Raw genomic sequence first — 14,699 nt, 5'->3', positions numbered from 1 at the left:
CTTTGTAATAAAAGGTTCCTCATTTTGTGATTGAGTTGCTTAGTTGAAGTCATATATTTTATGTAAAGAACAGCCTCAGCCTTTTCAAGTGTTTGTGGATTTAGCATTCTTTTTGCTGGAAAATTATAAAGAGCATAAGCACGATACCTTAGTCTCCTAAAGCTTTGCATTCTGGCTTTGTTGCTTAGTAACAATGTGACGTGAGCCTCGTTTTCTCATCTACAAAATGGGGATTATAAAACCAACCTCAGAGGAGGTGTTCAGGGTTGAATATGATAACAAATGAAAAGTACTGAATGCAGAGCGGAAGGTCAGTGAAAGTTCCCTTGCGCTTCCCCTCCTGCACTGTTCCTTTTAAACGCACAGTGTATTATGTTGCAGATTTGACTATGATAGTGATCACTGATCATATCAGCATGTGTGGTGCAAGGAGTCCTTTGGCCAACATTCCCTTCCACCCTGCACAGGCGAATATTATTCTTTAACCTGGTGACTGTGAATATTATCCTTTAACTTGGTGACTGTTATCTGCTGAATCTTACAGCCATTGCTCTTTCTAAACTCTCCACTGTGTGTGAGCATTTGTTCAAAAAGTGCCAAACATAAGGCTGGCCGTGTTGCTGTTGCACAGTGTGGCCCTGTCAGGTGCTCTGAAGGTGTGATTTCATGTCTTGAAATACCACAGTTTGCTTGTGGAGTGTGACTGGGTGAGTGCCACAGAACAGTTGTTTGTCATCATCATTAACGTGCCCCTGTGAGGTGAGGCTGGTGAGGCATGGCGGGATTCTTGGTGCTATGGGGGGAGCCTGGGGTTTGCGGGCTTTGACAGGTGAAAGAGTCATGGTCGTTCTCTTTTCTCACCCCCATCTCCTGCTCTCTCTTAAAGGTGTTGCCAGCCCACCCTGGACAGTGCCGCTGCTCTTGGTTTGGGTGGTGGGTGTAATCAAGAGCATGTATGTGTGACAATTGTAGGTCAAGAGGAAGAAGGTCCTCAGGTTTGCAGTCAGTGCCGGGCTTATTCCCAGGTAGTGCTGGCACATAGTGGGTGAGCAGTGAGTTGATTGAAGGAATTTGTGCATGAATGGATAAAGTAAACTGAAGCATTTGTTTATTTTTTTTTAATTTTTATTTCTTTTTGCGGTACGCGGGCCTCTCACTGTTGTGGCCTCTCCCGTTGCGGAGCACAGGCTCAGCGGCCATGGCTCACGGGCCCAGCCGCTCCGCGGCATGTGGGATCTTCCCGGAACGGGGCGCGAACCCGTGTCCCCTGCATCGGCAGGCGGACTCTCAACCACTGCGCCACCAGGGAAGCCCCATTTGTTTATATTTTTCATGTAGTCGAGTTACTTTCTTCTAGGCCCGAGGAATTTCCTGTAAGGAATAGCTTCTCAATGAAGACTCTGCCCATGCACTGGGAGGTCTTTCTTCTAAAACTGTGCTGGTACTCTTAGGACCCCAAAGGAACTTGGTCCATGATAAGTGCAATCATACTGCACTTTTATCCTTACCCATTTAATCTGTCTTCTGCCCTGGATGTCAGTATTTATAAGTTGATCGAAATGTTCAGTCCTTAGAGATGATGACTATTACACAATCCTTTTCTTTTTTTGGCTAAATATGAAGTCTTCATTATTCTCCATCTATGATTTGAGGGCATTGGCAGTCATCCAGGTCAAGTTAGAGCTGGAGATGAAAATGAAAACTCTGCAGCATCCCGTTCCTAATAATTTTTGTGTTTACATATTTTTGTTCTCTTTCTGTCAAGTTTATTTTATGTGTCCTTACAACCCATCTCTTCATTCTTACAAATGGCCTTGTGTGTTTGGAGCACCCTAGGGCTTCTCATTCATCAAATCTACACTCCTTAACTCTACCTAGACTCCTCCTCACATGCTAGTGTGGATTCCAGAAATACAAATTAAGAAGTTCAAGGGCGAGTCTCTGTGAAATTGCACATCGTTCTCTCCCTTACTCATTTTTTGAACTATGTTTAGATTTCAATCTGATGGGAAATCAAATTAGTGCTCAATAATAGGATCACTGATTCATAATTTTATACCTAAATCTGGCCTTTGCTCACAGAATCCAGACCCTCTTTTATATCACTGGTCAGCGATAAACAGGACTCCAGGCAGAAGTATTCTCTGCCATTGTACTTTGCCACCCCCTGTTGCTGCCACAGTGACACCTTTCTGGTTCACTTGCTTGATGGATTTATCCCTTCCTTTCTCCTTCCTTCCTCCCCTTCCTGAAAGCTTGAAAACTTGATAAGGCATCAGATTTACAGGATGAAAAATCATCTGGAATCAATGAAAGTATACTGTCAAATAACTCCAGATTCCATTAAATGAGAACCACCTTTCATTCTTTAAGACTTCAAGAGATCAAGAAAGTCTGGTTCACTTATGCCAGGTAGCAGGGCATGTGGATATGGTGGGGTCTGCACTTGGGTCAGAGAGCCTGATGTCAAATCCATCTTAAACTCTTGGAGGATTCAATGAAATAATGTCTGTAAAGCACTTAGCATAAAATAAGGGATCAAAAATGTTAACTTGTTATCATTATAACTCTTAAGTGAATTCTTAACTGAATGGCTGCATTTCCTTGCTTTGATTTGTAATACTACATATTGAAGAACTTAATGTCATCATATATAAAATCAAGAGAATATTATTATGAAAGCTGTATTGTCTTTAATCAGCTTGTCGAATGTATTGTTACTTATTTTGCATATTCATTATGGTTCAAAAAGAACCTGGTTTGTTTAATTTGGTGGTTTTAGTTAAAGCTGTGCTTTTTCCTGAAAGTAGAACCGAAAATGTAGCTCCTGTTATTTTATTAATACAAAACAGAAAATGAAAAAGAAAGTGAGGGGGAAAAGAAAGAAACATGGTGTATTTGAAAGTGAAACTAATACTGTACTATGAATTTGATTCTTTTTCTCTCTAGATCTTTTAGAGAAATCTCGTGTTGTTAAGCAGCCAAGAGGTGAAAGAAACTTCCACGTGTTCTATCAGCTGCTTTCTGGTGCCTCTGAAGAGCTCCTCAGTAAGTCCCTGTTTCTTTTTTTCTTTTTCTTTTTTTTAAGAATTTTATTTTATTTTATTTATTTTTGGCTGCATTGGGTCTTTATTGCGGTGTGCGGTCTTCTCATTGTGGTGGCTTCTCTTGTTGCAGAGCATGGGCTCTAGGTGCGCAGGCTCAGTAGTTGTGGCTCACGAGCTTAGTTGCTCCGCGGCATGTGGGACCTTCCTGGACCAGGGCTCGACCCCGTCTCCCCTGCATTGGCAGGCGGATTCTTAACCACTGTGCCACTGGGGAAGCCCCAGTCCCTGTTTCTATGTTTTAATTTTTACTCTTGCAGCATTTTCCAAAGCAGAAGCATTCCATACGCTTTTCCTCTTCCTTCTTAAAATTTTCCCATGATTCTGGCTGAAGGGAAGAACACGATGTGTTGGCTTCTGCCACCTTGCAGTCTTTGTTTGATATCTGTCCCCGGAGTACCTCACCAGGTACTGGGACATGTCTCAGATGGTTTGCTAAAAGAGCTAAAAGTTGAGGGAGGGGCTCATCATCAATTTAAAAAGTAAAATGGGAGAATATAATTAGTCCAGTTGGGGAGAAAAAATTAGCAGGGAGCAGTAGATGAATACAATTCTATAGAAACAAATTGCTCAGTGACGATTTAAAAATAGTGGGAAGGGCTTCCCTGGTGGCGCAGTGGTTGAGAGTCCGCCTGCCGATGCAGGGGACGCGGGTTCGTGCCCCGGTCTGGGAGGATCCCACATGCCGCGGAGCGGCTGGGCCCGTGGGCCATGGCCGCTGGGCCTGCGTGTCCGGAGCCCGTGCTCCGCAACGGGAGAGGCCACAACAGTGAGAGGCCCGCGTATCGCAAAAAAAAAAAAAATAGTGGGAAGACATTTGCAACTGATACAAGAGATCAAAGTCTGACCTTTGTATATTTTAGAGAATTAATATAAGCCCATCAGGATAGGCAATAGCTAAGTGATGAAAAGTTTTGAGCAAGTAGTTCAAACAAGAAGAGCTATGGAAAGTCAACACACTTGGGGGAAAAAATCATCCTTACTAATTATCGACAAATGTAAATTGAAACAGCACTGAAGTGTTCACCACACATGTATTAGCAAAAGTTATTAAAGAGGATAAAGCTGGCAGAGTCGTCAGGCACTGATCTGCTTAGAGCTTGTGGGTGTCACTTCAAAGTGAGGACTTCTTCCTGGGGGACTAATTGACAAAGCAGAATAAGTCATAAAATGAGCAGAGCCTACCGCCCAGGTGCACCACTTTTTGGAATATACCCAACGAAATAATTCAGAAGAATCCAAAGAAACATTTTGTGTGAAGACATTTATCACTGTCCTTTATTTGTTATTATAAACTGGAGAAAATCCAAATGTCCAGCAGTGGGGGAATCACTAGGCAGACATCATACGTTATAAGGAAATAGTATGTTGAAGATACTTTATATTATCAAAGTTTGGAAAGAACCTGTCTCAATAAGAATACGTGTAAAAAAAGCAGAGTTTGAAATATGTACAGTGGTGATAAAGGTGATTTTAGAAAAATACTGATCTTTGGGTATCAATTTTTGTTCTGTTGCTTGAATGCATAGTGTGAAATCTTCTTATCTGAAGCGTTAAGGGGATGAGATATTAAAGATGATTAGATTTGTTGAAGTAACTTATAAACTTGTATGTGTGATTCAATAGATAAGCTTAAACTTGAGCGGGATTTCAGCAGATATAATTACCTGAGTCTGGACTCTGCCAAAGTTAATGGAGTGGACGACGCAGCAAATTTCAGGACCGTTAGGGTAAGATGTAACCCTCTTATTACTCTTTAAAATGGGTAACACTATATTGCTCAATCAGAATTGGTAATAATTCTGACTTTTCTTCAATGTATAACTCATGCTCCCTAAGGTTTTAGAATTATAGAAGAATTTGTTTTATTTTTATTAGTTTGAGTTTTTATTAGCTCAAAAGTCCTACAATATCGAGAAGGCCATGCTTTACTGGAGCACGCAGTTTTACTGTTTGTCAAAAGGAGCTTTCTTATTATATTATCTTGGGGTTTAACTTTTAGTATTGTACTGAAATTCCAAATGTCTTTATAGCCAAACTCAGTAGTTAAATTCCACATGTAAACCTGTCCTACAGTCATGTTAAGTCAAATCTATTTTTCAGACAGAAAGTCATGTTTATATACGGTTTTCAAAAAGTCATGCATAAACCAGAATAATTAGCATTTGTGTTCATTAGAAAAGAAATTATTTTAAATTATATTCTACATTCTATGTTTATGAGACACTTGGAAAATTACTTCTGTAGGACATGATCTGATAACTGTTATTTACTTCCAAATAAGAGAGCTGTGATAGTGGTGATGGGGGGGGGGATAGGTTAGATTATAGGGAAAATAAGACTGGAATCAGTTCATCTTTGGGGGTGAGTGAAAATAACATGGGGTTCTTTTCCTGCTCTTTAGACTTTTATATATGTTTGAAATTCTCTAGAACAAAATATCTTACAGCATTCCCATTACTATGTAACGTAGTCACTATAAATAGACAGATAGGTAGGTAGATAGAGAGAGATAAATAAGGAAGCAAGCAAGCTGGGCTATTCTTAACAAGAAAGCGTTTCTTAAGAGTATCATTTTTTAAAATTGTCTCAACATCCTCTTATGGAAACCTGTTGACTCCTGGACATGATTTTAAGACTTGAGTTCAGGACTGGATCCATAACTGCTTTGCCTGGCAAATCATTGGCACTCAATAAAAATTTGTGACTGGACGAATGTTCTGTGTTATCCATAGTTCATGGAATCAGGCACTTCACCTTTGCAAACTACAGTTTTTCTCGTATGTAAAATAAACGAAGAGGTTTTTTTTTGTAGGGGGTTATGAAAGCTGTTTGTTTGGAGTCAGAGTGGGAACCCAGGGCTCAGTTCTCAGCCTTCTCTCCCTCTGTCTTCCTCTTTACATGCCCCCTTTGCCACAGCCCGTGAAGTACCCCAGGGCTCCTTGAATCAGAGCTTGAAGCCACTGAACAAGATAGAGCCCCACATTGGTGCTATTTCAGGTCTCTTAATAGGTTTGTCTTTTGGAAAGTTTATTCCAGGACACTTTGTCTTTTTGTTGTTGTTGTTATTTTTGTTTTTTTCAGAGACGAATCTGTTATATGATTTATTTTAAAAAAATAATAAAGAGCTACAGAAAGAAAACAGGTGCTTTCCCCCCTCCCCAGAATGCCATGCAGATTGTGGGTTTCATGGACCACGAAGTTGAGTCCGTGTTGGAGGTGGTGGCTGCGGTGTTGAAGCTGGGGAACATTGAGTTCAAGCCCGAATCACGAGTGAATGGCTTAGATGAAAGCAAGATCAAAGATAAAAACGGTAAGTCAGCAGAGGACAGACCCTGTTTAGCAAAACTGGCTTTGAACTTCTGCCCAGTTTTTAATATAGAAAGTAAAACTTGCTTTTCACTGAGTTGAAAAGGCTTTCTAGTGAAATCGAGCAGAAACATAATTACAGCTCAGTCTGAAGTCTTCTGATTTATATATTTTACACTGTTGGGTTTGAAAACGATTTAGAAAGAACAGTGTAAGCCTTGAAAGTGATTATGAACAGCAGATATGCAGTCACTGTTTGTCCATTCCCGCACAACAGAGTTAAAAGAAATTTGCGAGCTGACCAGCATTGACCAGTCAGTCCTAGAGCGAGCCTTCAGTTTCCGAACAGTTGAGGCCAAGCAAGAGAAAGTTTCAACTACACTGAACGTGGCTCAGGTGGGTGAAACATAATGTCTGGAAGGGAGATTTTAAAGTCTGTGGTATTTTTATATAAGTGGAAACAAAAATTTTATTTTTTAGGCTATTATCTTAACTGTCATGCTGTTTTCTAGGCATCGTTCTAGGCACTAGCAACACAGGGTAACCTAAACAGATGAAGATCCCTGCCCATATGGAGCTTAAAATTTTGGCAGAAGGAGCCAGACAAAGCAGTAGACATAATAAATAAATTTATATAGCAAGCTAGCAGGTGGTAAGTGCAGGCGACAAGGAGAAAAAAGTAGAGCAGAGCAAGGGAGATCCATAGTGTTGGGGGCAGAGAAGTTGAGTGAGCTGAGAAGTGGCTGGAGAGTTTTGAGCATGGGTGGTATGATCTGCATTGTATTTTAAGGAGTCATTCTGGCTGCAACGTAGAGAGCAGAGTGTAGGGGACAGACCGGTGTCTTAGTCACTTTGGCTGCTATAACAGCGTACCATAGACTGGGTGGCTTAAGCAAAAAACATTTATTTCTCTCAGTTCTGGAGGCTAGAAGCCTGGGATCAGGGTGCCAACAGGGTCGAATTCTTGGTAAGTGCCATCTTCTTGATTTACAGACAGCTACCTTCTTACTGTGTCCTCACCTGGCAGAGAGAGAGCAAGCAAGTGAGCTTTGATGTCTTCATCCCCTTATAAGGGTACCAGTCCCATCATGGGGACTCCACCCTCATGACCACATCTAAATCGAATCTAATCTAAATCTAAAGGCCCCACCTCCAAATACCACTGCATTAGGGAGTAGGGCTTCAACAATATGGGTTTGGGGGTGAGAGGACACAGACATTCATAGCACAGGGGAGCACACAGTTGTGTGCTAACCCAGAGATGATGGTGGCTTTTGAACCAGGTGGTGGCAGTGGAACAAGAAGTGGTCACATCTGGATATGTTTTGAAAGTGGAGACAACAGGACTTGCTGATGCCTTGATATGTGTGATATGAAAGAAAGAGAAGAGTCAAGGATGACCCTCAACATTTTTGGCCCAAGCAACTAGGACAATGGAATTGCCACTTACTGATTTGCAGAAGGCAGTGGAGGAAGCTGGCTGTGGTCAAGAGGCCAAACTGGCCTCGCTGCCTTTCTGACTGTTCCCCCTCCAGCCTCCACACACAGGCCAATGAAGTCTCTCTAAGACACAAATCTGAGTTGCTTATGTCTTCTCTCCTTTGGTTCAAAATGGATGAACAGATGTATACACGCATGCATGTATGCCTAGGAGCTTGTGGAGACCCTTTCAGTGTAAACCCTTTGTTCTATGGTTTAGACATTGTCCCACCAGTCAGTGCTGATCTGGGCTAGAATTAAATGACTAATTCAGGACTTTTCCCACTCAGGCCTGTTTTGTCCAACTGTATTCTCATCCTCCTTGCAAGTGGCCTTAAGCTTAAGACAGTAGAGTGGGTTTAATCTTTCTCTCTGCTTCTCTGGCCTAGTCTTTCCTACTAACCCAAGAATGCCTACATGCCTTTAACTTTCTTTCAACTTTGATTTCTTATTTTAGGTGAGGGATTTTGGTTATGGAAATACTGTACCTTTATGCATATGTAAGTTTGATGTATACATAAAGTTTCTAGCTATAACTTCCTAACTTACTACTACTGCCGTCACGTCTGTCCCCGTCCCCCCTCACTCATTCAAAGTCAGATGGTGAGTCACTTACCTCATCAAGAAAAGTTTGTTGAGAGCCTGCACAGCACAAGCCCCCACGTAGACTGTTAGTAGGGACATAAGGGATTAAAAAGGACTTTTGGAGAAAATAGTTTCTGAGCCAGACTCTGAAGGATTTAGATGTATAAAGAATGGGTGAAATGGCATTTCAAAAAGAAAACAGTGAGAGGAGCCACGTTTGGAGTACCTATCAGGAAAAGGGTTGATCAGGCTTGGCTATGGCTTTAGATATGTGAAGAGGATTCAAAGCAGCGTGGCTGGAAAGGTTACGTCTGGTGTCCTTGTGGCGCGTCTGCAGCAGTGGTTCTCAAACTTGAGGGTGCATCGGAATCACCTGGAGGGTTTCTTAAACACGGTTTGCGGGCCATACCCCCAGAGTGTTTGGTTCAGTAGGTTTGTGGTAGGACCGAAGAATTTGCATTTCTGACAAGTTCAGAGGTGATGCTTGCTGCCACTGTGGTCCATCCAGAACTCACATTTTGAGAACATTTCAGTAGCCAGAGTGGGGATTGTGAAGTACATAGTGATGCGATGAGAAAACGTCTAAGAGGCCCTTTAGGAATGTTTCATACATATATGGAATCTATGTGGATATATATGGGATATGGATATGGGTATATTTTTGTCTGTTTTTATTGTGTGTTTTACTCTTGCTTTTTAATCACCCTCTACAGAAACCAGGCCCAGGTGCCTCTTACTTTTATAAGCTTGAGTCACCTTGCATCACTCGGTAAAACTTTCCCACGTTCTTTTAACCTTTGGCATAAAAGAGTTTGGCTTCAGATCTTTGATTATTCAGCTCCTTTTTGAAGTTTTTTGTTTTTTTTAATGTAGGGTTCAGAGTATTTGTTTCTACCGATCTTATGGCCTAGAAGATTTTGATGCTTACGAGATGTGATTTGTTCTATTAACTTTTCCTCATAGCTTCAATTCTTGGGCCCCATTATCATCTTTATTGCCCCATGCCTCATTTTCCTCAAGGCATTTAGATCTTTCCCCAGATAGAATGACTAATATTGAAATAACAGAAACTCAAGGCAGAGTTACTATTCAGCTTCTACCACGTACTCCCTCCTTGGCTTCCAAGGTCCTCTGTCATCTGACCCAAAATGACTTCCCTCAGTTGATTCCCTGCTGGTTCTCTAAATGCCATGCTTATTGTTACCTTATTTTACCTAGCCGTAACCCTTTGCTTATCCCCCACGCTGCTCATGTCATTGCTAATTCCTTCTGCCGTCTAAATGGTCCTTTAATTGCACCTCATCCAGAAAGCCTTCCTTGATCACATAGGCCCCAGAGTCTTCCTTCTCTGAACTCCTTTTTCTCCTGCACACTCCCTTGGAGCCTGCCCTTTGATTGTTTGACTCCTTGGTTTGACCTCCCGCATTCTGCCGTAAGCTCCCAGAGGGCGGACCCCACATCTGTGCATCTCTGTGTCTCCAGTTACCATACTGGCCTGGGCCTGCCTGAGAGTGGTCATCACGGAAGCAATTCCACCTGGGATCTTTCTCTAAGAGCTTCATCAGCTGCAGAAACTCAGTCTTTTCATTTGTGCTTAGAATCTGAGATGGCAAGTCAGCATCCTTGGTGTCTTCCCTCATTTCTACGCACCTTATCTGTGATCCTTAAATGGGAGTAACCCTTCCTGCCCTGACTTTGGAGGATATTATTGTGGAGATGAGGTGGCATGAATCAGACTCAAGAAGTTACAGGTAGCCAAGTGACAGCCCCTGCGACCAGATGTAGCTCAATAGGCATATTTTATTTGATGAATATTTGAGGAAAGGGTAGTTTTTTGGTTTTTCTGTTTTGTTAGCTTGCTTTTTTAAATTTTGAATTTGAGTGCCTTTAACCTGGAATGCAGTCTCCAGCCCCCAAAGATCCCACCATTTCCCGTTCATTTCTGTTGTTCCGTCCCTGAAAGCATCTGAGTTTGAGACTTCTGGAATAAGTATTTGAAGGAAGCAAGGAAGATTAATATTGACTGTGGATACACTTTAAAAATTATAAAGCCGTTTACCAGAATAAGTGGTCACTATTAGTTCAGTTGCATACTGAAATGGTGGTTTGTTGGAAGCAGATAGCACACATGTAAGAAGGCTGGATGACGTGATGATGAAATAGGGTCTGTTTACAAATAAGTAGTGTTTGGAGATAACTTGAATTTACAAGAAGAAAGGGGAAAGGATTAAGAAAGAATTATTTAGGCTCATGAGGCAGTAGTAGAGAATGAGGATATTTCAAAAATCATAATTATAAGCATACCTGTAGACTTACTATGTGCCAGGCACTGCTCTAGGCACTTAAATTTTCTATTTCAAGAAAATAAAAACTAGAAGAAAGGGTACTGGAGAAAGGGTATCCATCTTAATTAAGGCTTCTTTCTATGTGTCAGCATTTTACATACATTTTCTGCTGTGGAATTATTTACCCACCCTCCCACCCCCCTCCATGTCCATGTTTAGCATTGGACAGTCAGGCTCTATTTTTTACCAACTTCTGGGTGGATTTTCTAACCTTCGTTGGAGTAGCTGCCTGAGGCTTAGCGCGCAAGGTTTGGGATTAGCACGGAAGTATCAGATAAAGGGAAAAGGTACTCTCTTTCCAGCTGCAGTACATTGCCTGCAACAGGGAGTGAGTCTGTTTTTTAAATTGTTACACTTCATTTAGGAAGAATTGCAGAGAAAGAATTTTCACATAATCCAATAAATTGTGTTCTTTATAAAATAAAAATATAGTGGTTTACTTTAACTGTAATGCCCAGCTTTCTACTTATACGCAATGAAACACACACATATGTCCAGTGTTGAAGACAGCAGCAAAACCTCTTCTTTCCTCCCCTGGGTCCCGTTACTTCTTGGGCTGCTGCCGCCCATCTCCAGGCCTCCCCCGGAGCACTGGTTTCAGACATATAATTAGTACTTCCTGCACACCCTCGGCACCCAATATGTTTAAGGGCTATTAGGTTCTCCTGACCAAACCCAACTTTTCTCCAGCCTTTGCATTCTAAGTCAAGGTCAGAGATACGTATATGTCTTCTACCTCTTCTTTGTCAAGTAACTGTGAACAGCTTTCAAACAAATAGATAAGCAAGTAAAAGGGCTTTATTTTTATTATACAAAGTATTATCCAACAATGTACTGTTTTACTGCTTATTACCAAAGATTTTTTTTGAATGCTCAGAAGATTGAATGGTGAAAAATATTTACAGATCCCATCAGTCAAAACCATTTTAATGTATATCCTTTTGAGTTTCCTACATGTAGTAGCTTATTTATTATAATAAATATATAATTTTTTATCGTCACAAAACATAACAAGGATTTTTTCATTTCATTGTCTAATTTTTATAACTGTCATATTCTGTGGTGACTGTGTAACTTCCCGTCCAATAGGTGCTTATTTATTTATTTTACTCTGCCCCTGTTGTTGGACTTCTAAATTGCCTGTGATTTTTCTCTGTTCCATAACATTGAGATTAATATCTTTGTGGTGAAAGCTTTGCAATATTTAAAATTAATTTCCTGGGATGTGAAAAAGTATAATAACTGGGTATAAACAATTTGCACAATTTTCTTAATGGCTTGACTGTTCATCCGCAGTACAATAAAAACGCTCTTGAAAAGAAATTTGAAATAAAAGAGCTTTCGGTATCTTTTTAAAAACTTCATTATTTTATTGAAATTAAGCATTGTGGTAATTGCGTTTTTCTTTTTCTTTTTAATAGGCTTATTATGCCCGTGATGCTCTGGCTAAAAACCTCTACAGCAGGTTGTTTTCATGGTTGGTAAATCGAATCAATGAAAGCATTAAGGTACTGAATCTCTATAAACAAATAACTCAGTTGTAATAAATGGTATTCAGAGTATACACATTAAAGATACTTTAATTTTAATCAGGTAATTGATTACCACTTACAGAGATTGTTCCTTGAAAAGAATTTACCTTGTTTAGGATTGAAATTTGTCAGTGATTCTACCTATTTTGTTTTGCCATGTGTGTTATAAGAAGTCTCACTGGTGAATAGTTTAATGGTATTTTCAGAGTAACTGTGAGAGACAGCATCCCAGGTCCTGGTTGTGACTGATCTACTAACTAACTAGTTGTACACACTTGGCTGAAGAGGTCACTTCACCTCTCTAGCTACTAATATGTTCTTCAGTAAAATGACGGTATTGGACTAGGGGATTTTGAAAGACCCTACCTGTTGTAAGACTCAGTGATCTCTTTTTTATAATTAAGTATCTAATAAAGAAGACCGTACTCATGCCTTCTTGAAATAAGTCATCTATTATTAAAATTTCTGGAAGATTCCATACTAGCGTCCTCTCTCACACATTTAAAAACAACTAAATTATATTCTTCTAGGTCTGAAACACAATTAACTTGTAATATATGTCTATATTCCTTGGTGTGCTTTTAGTGTTATATTTCATGCTTAAGTTAACCCTGCAATTTGAAACTATTTTTAAGGCACAAACAAAAGTGAGAAAGAAGGTCATGGGTGTTTTGGACATTTTTGGCTTTGAAATTTTTGAGGTGAGCTGCTTTTTTTTTTTTTTTTTTTTTGTATTATCTTTGTTAATGTAGAACAGTTTGGAGATTAAATCATGCATTCTATAGACAACATTTAATATAATTAAGTGTTTGAATCTACAAATAACTTTTGTAAAGATGTAACAAAGTGTGTGTGTGTTTTAAGTGCTGAGATCCAGCATTTTGGAGACAGGGCTATTTAAAAAGACTTACTTGTATTAGTACTTGACTTTTGGAATGCATATTCAAAATTCTTACTGTGCAATTTCCAACAAGGTATACGGACATTATGTCTGTAGTCATTTGTTCATTTGTAGTTGCTTGAAAGTGGAGTAAGATGGTGCCATGAAAAAAGCCGGGAGTTGGGAGAACCAGAGCTCATGGCCTGGCCAGAGCTGGTCACTTCATCTCTGTTGGACTCAGGCAGAGGGGTTCTGTATTAGATGATTTGTTGGGTCTTATCCAGGTGTCATACAACTGTGATCTTATGAGTTCTGCTGCAAAGGTTGAAAAAAATTTCTGCTGAGGTTCATAATGAAATTTTTTAAAAGACTCCATGCTTATTTCAAGTTAAATATTTAAACATGGTAGACTTATATTAGAACTTCCTGTTCACCCCTTTGCAAACTCTGACATTTAGAAACTGTTTTAAGGAGCTTTGAAAACTCTTATGTTCACTTTTAGCAGTGGTACTTCAGTTGGGTTCAGGAAAATAACGAGTAGATCAGCTTTCTCCTTTCTTAACTCTCCCCATAAATAATTTGTGAATTCCTTTAAACAGCCAGGCCCTACCCAGAATGACCACCCAAAGGACTGACATGTTTCAAGTTATCAGGTTCACAGCGTCATAGAAAAAACATCAGCCCATTTCCTGCAGCTCAGCCAGGCCTTTCTAGTAAATGCCTTTTTCTTATAACATTTATTTTGGGGATAGCGCCTGTGCCTTGCTTTATCATGTCCCATATTTAATAGCTAGTGGTAAATAATTATTGAGGGCTGACTATATGCAAGGATTGTGGTGGTATGTATGTTGTCTGATTTAATTGCCATCACAGTCTCATGAATTAGCTGCTATTATTATTTTTATTTTACAGAAGAAGTGAGGCTTTGAAGGTCAAGTAACTATCTCAAGGTTACATGGCTACTAAATGTCAGACTCAGGATCTAAATCTTAGGCCTCCTTGATAAATAATAAAAGGTCTTCTACAGGGCTTTTCCTCACTTTTCTCCCCAAACTCACATGGTTCCCGGTATCTGGAAAGAAGGAAAAAAAACCAAATGCTTTAAGTCTCTGATGCTCCCTATTTCTGCACCTTTGGCATCATTCTAAGCTCCTGGGCAGCATGGGGAGCCTTCCCGGAGTTCATCTGTGTGCTGGTAGCAGAGTGTGCGGGACACTTGTGCTTCGTGCTGCCCTGGAAAACTCCCCTTCAGCACAATGTCTGCTTATATTGGTGGCCCTTTAGCAGCCTCTGGAAAGGAAAGCTTCCAGTCCCTTGGTAAGAGGAAGAATTTGAGATTTGTGAGTTAGGAGGATTGCTGGAGTAGACTCAGAAGTCATGGTGCTAAAATTAGTTTCTTTCTAGCAAGACCTCAAGTTACTGTAACTAAATGGGCACTAAATGCTAAAGTCATTCTTTACAGTAG

At 40.2% G+C, this 14,699-nt stretch overlaps 1 protein-coding gene across 1 annotated transcript in view; it reads left to right on the top strand.

Moving 5' to 3' along the window:
• MYO1B (myosin IB) overlaps positions 1 to 14,699 on the top strand; it is a 187,044-nt gene that overhangs the window by 125,420 nt on the left and 46,925 nt on the right. Inside the window, 6 exon segments of the mRNA XM_007464958.1 lie at positions 2,950 to 3,048; positions 4,731 to 4,834; positions 6,270 to 6,417; positions 6,691 to 6,809; positions 12,244 to 12,330; positions 12,990 to 13,055. Of these exon segments, the coding sequence (XP_007465020.1) occupies positions 2,950 to 3,048; positions 4,731 to 4,834; positions 6,270 to 6,417; positions 6,691 to 6,809; positions 12,244 to 12,330; positions 12,990 to 13,055 (623 nt within the window).

The sequence above is a fragment of the Lipotes vexillifer genome, unplaced genomic scaffold (genome assembly GCF_000442215.2).
Source record: "Lipotes vexillifer unplaced genomic scaffold, Lipotes_vexillifer_v1.1 scaffold903, whole genome shotgun sequence".
NCBI lineage: Eukaryota > Metazoa > Chordata > Mammalia > Artiodactyla > Lipotidae > Lipotes > Lipotes vexillifer.
The sequence above is the reverse complement of the archived record's forward strand: the minus strand, read 5'-3'. Positions and strand labels throughout refer to the sequence as shown.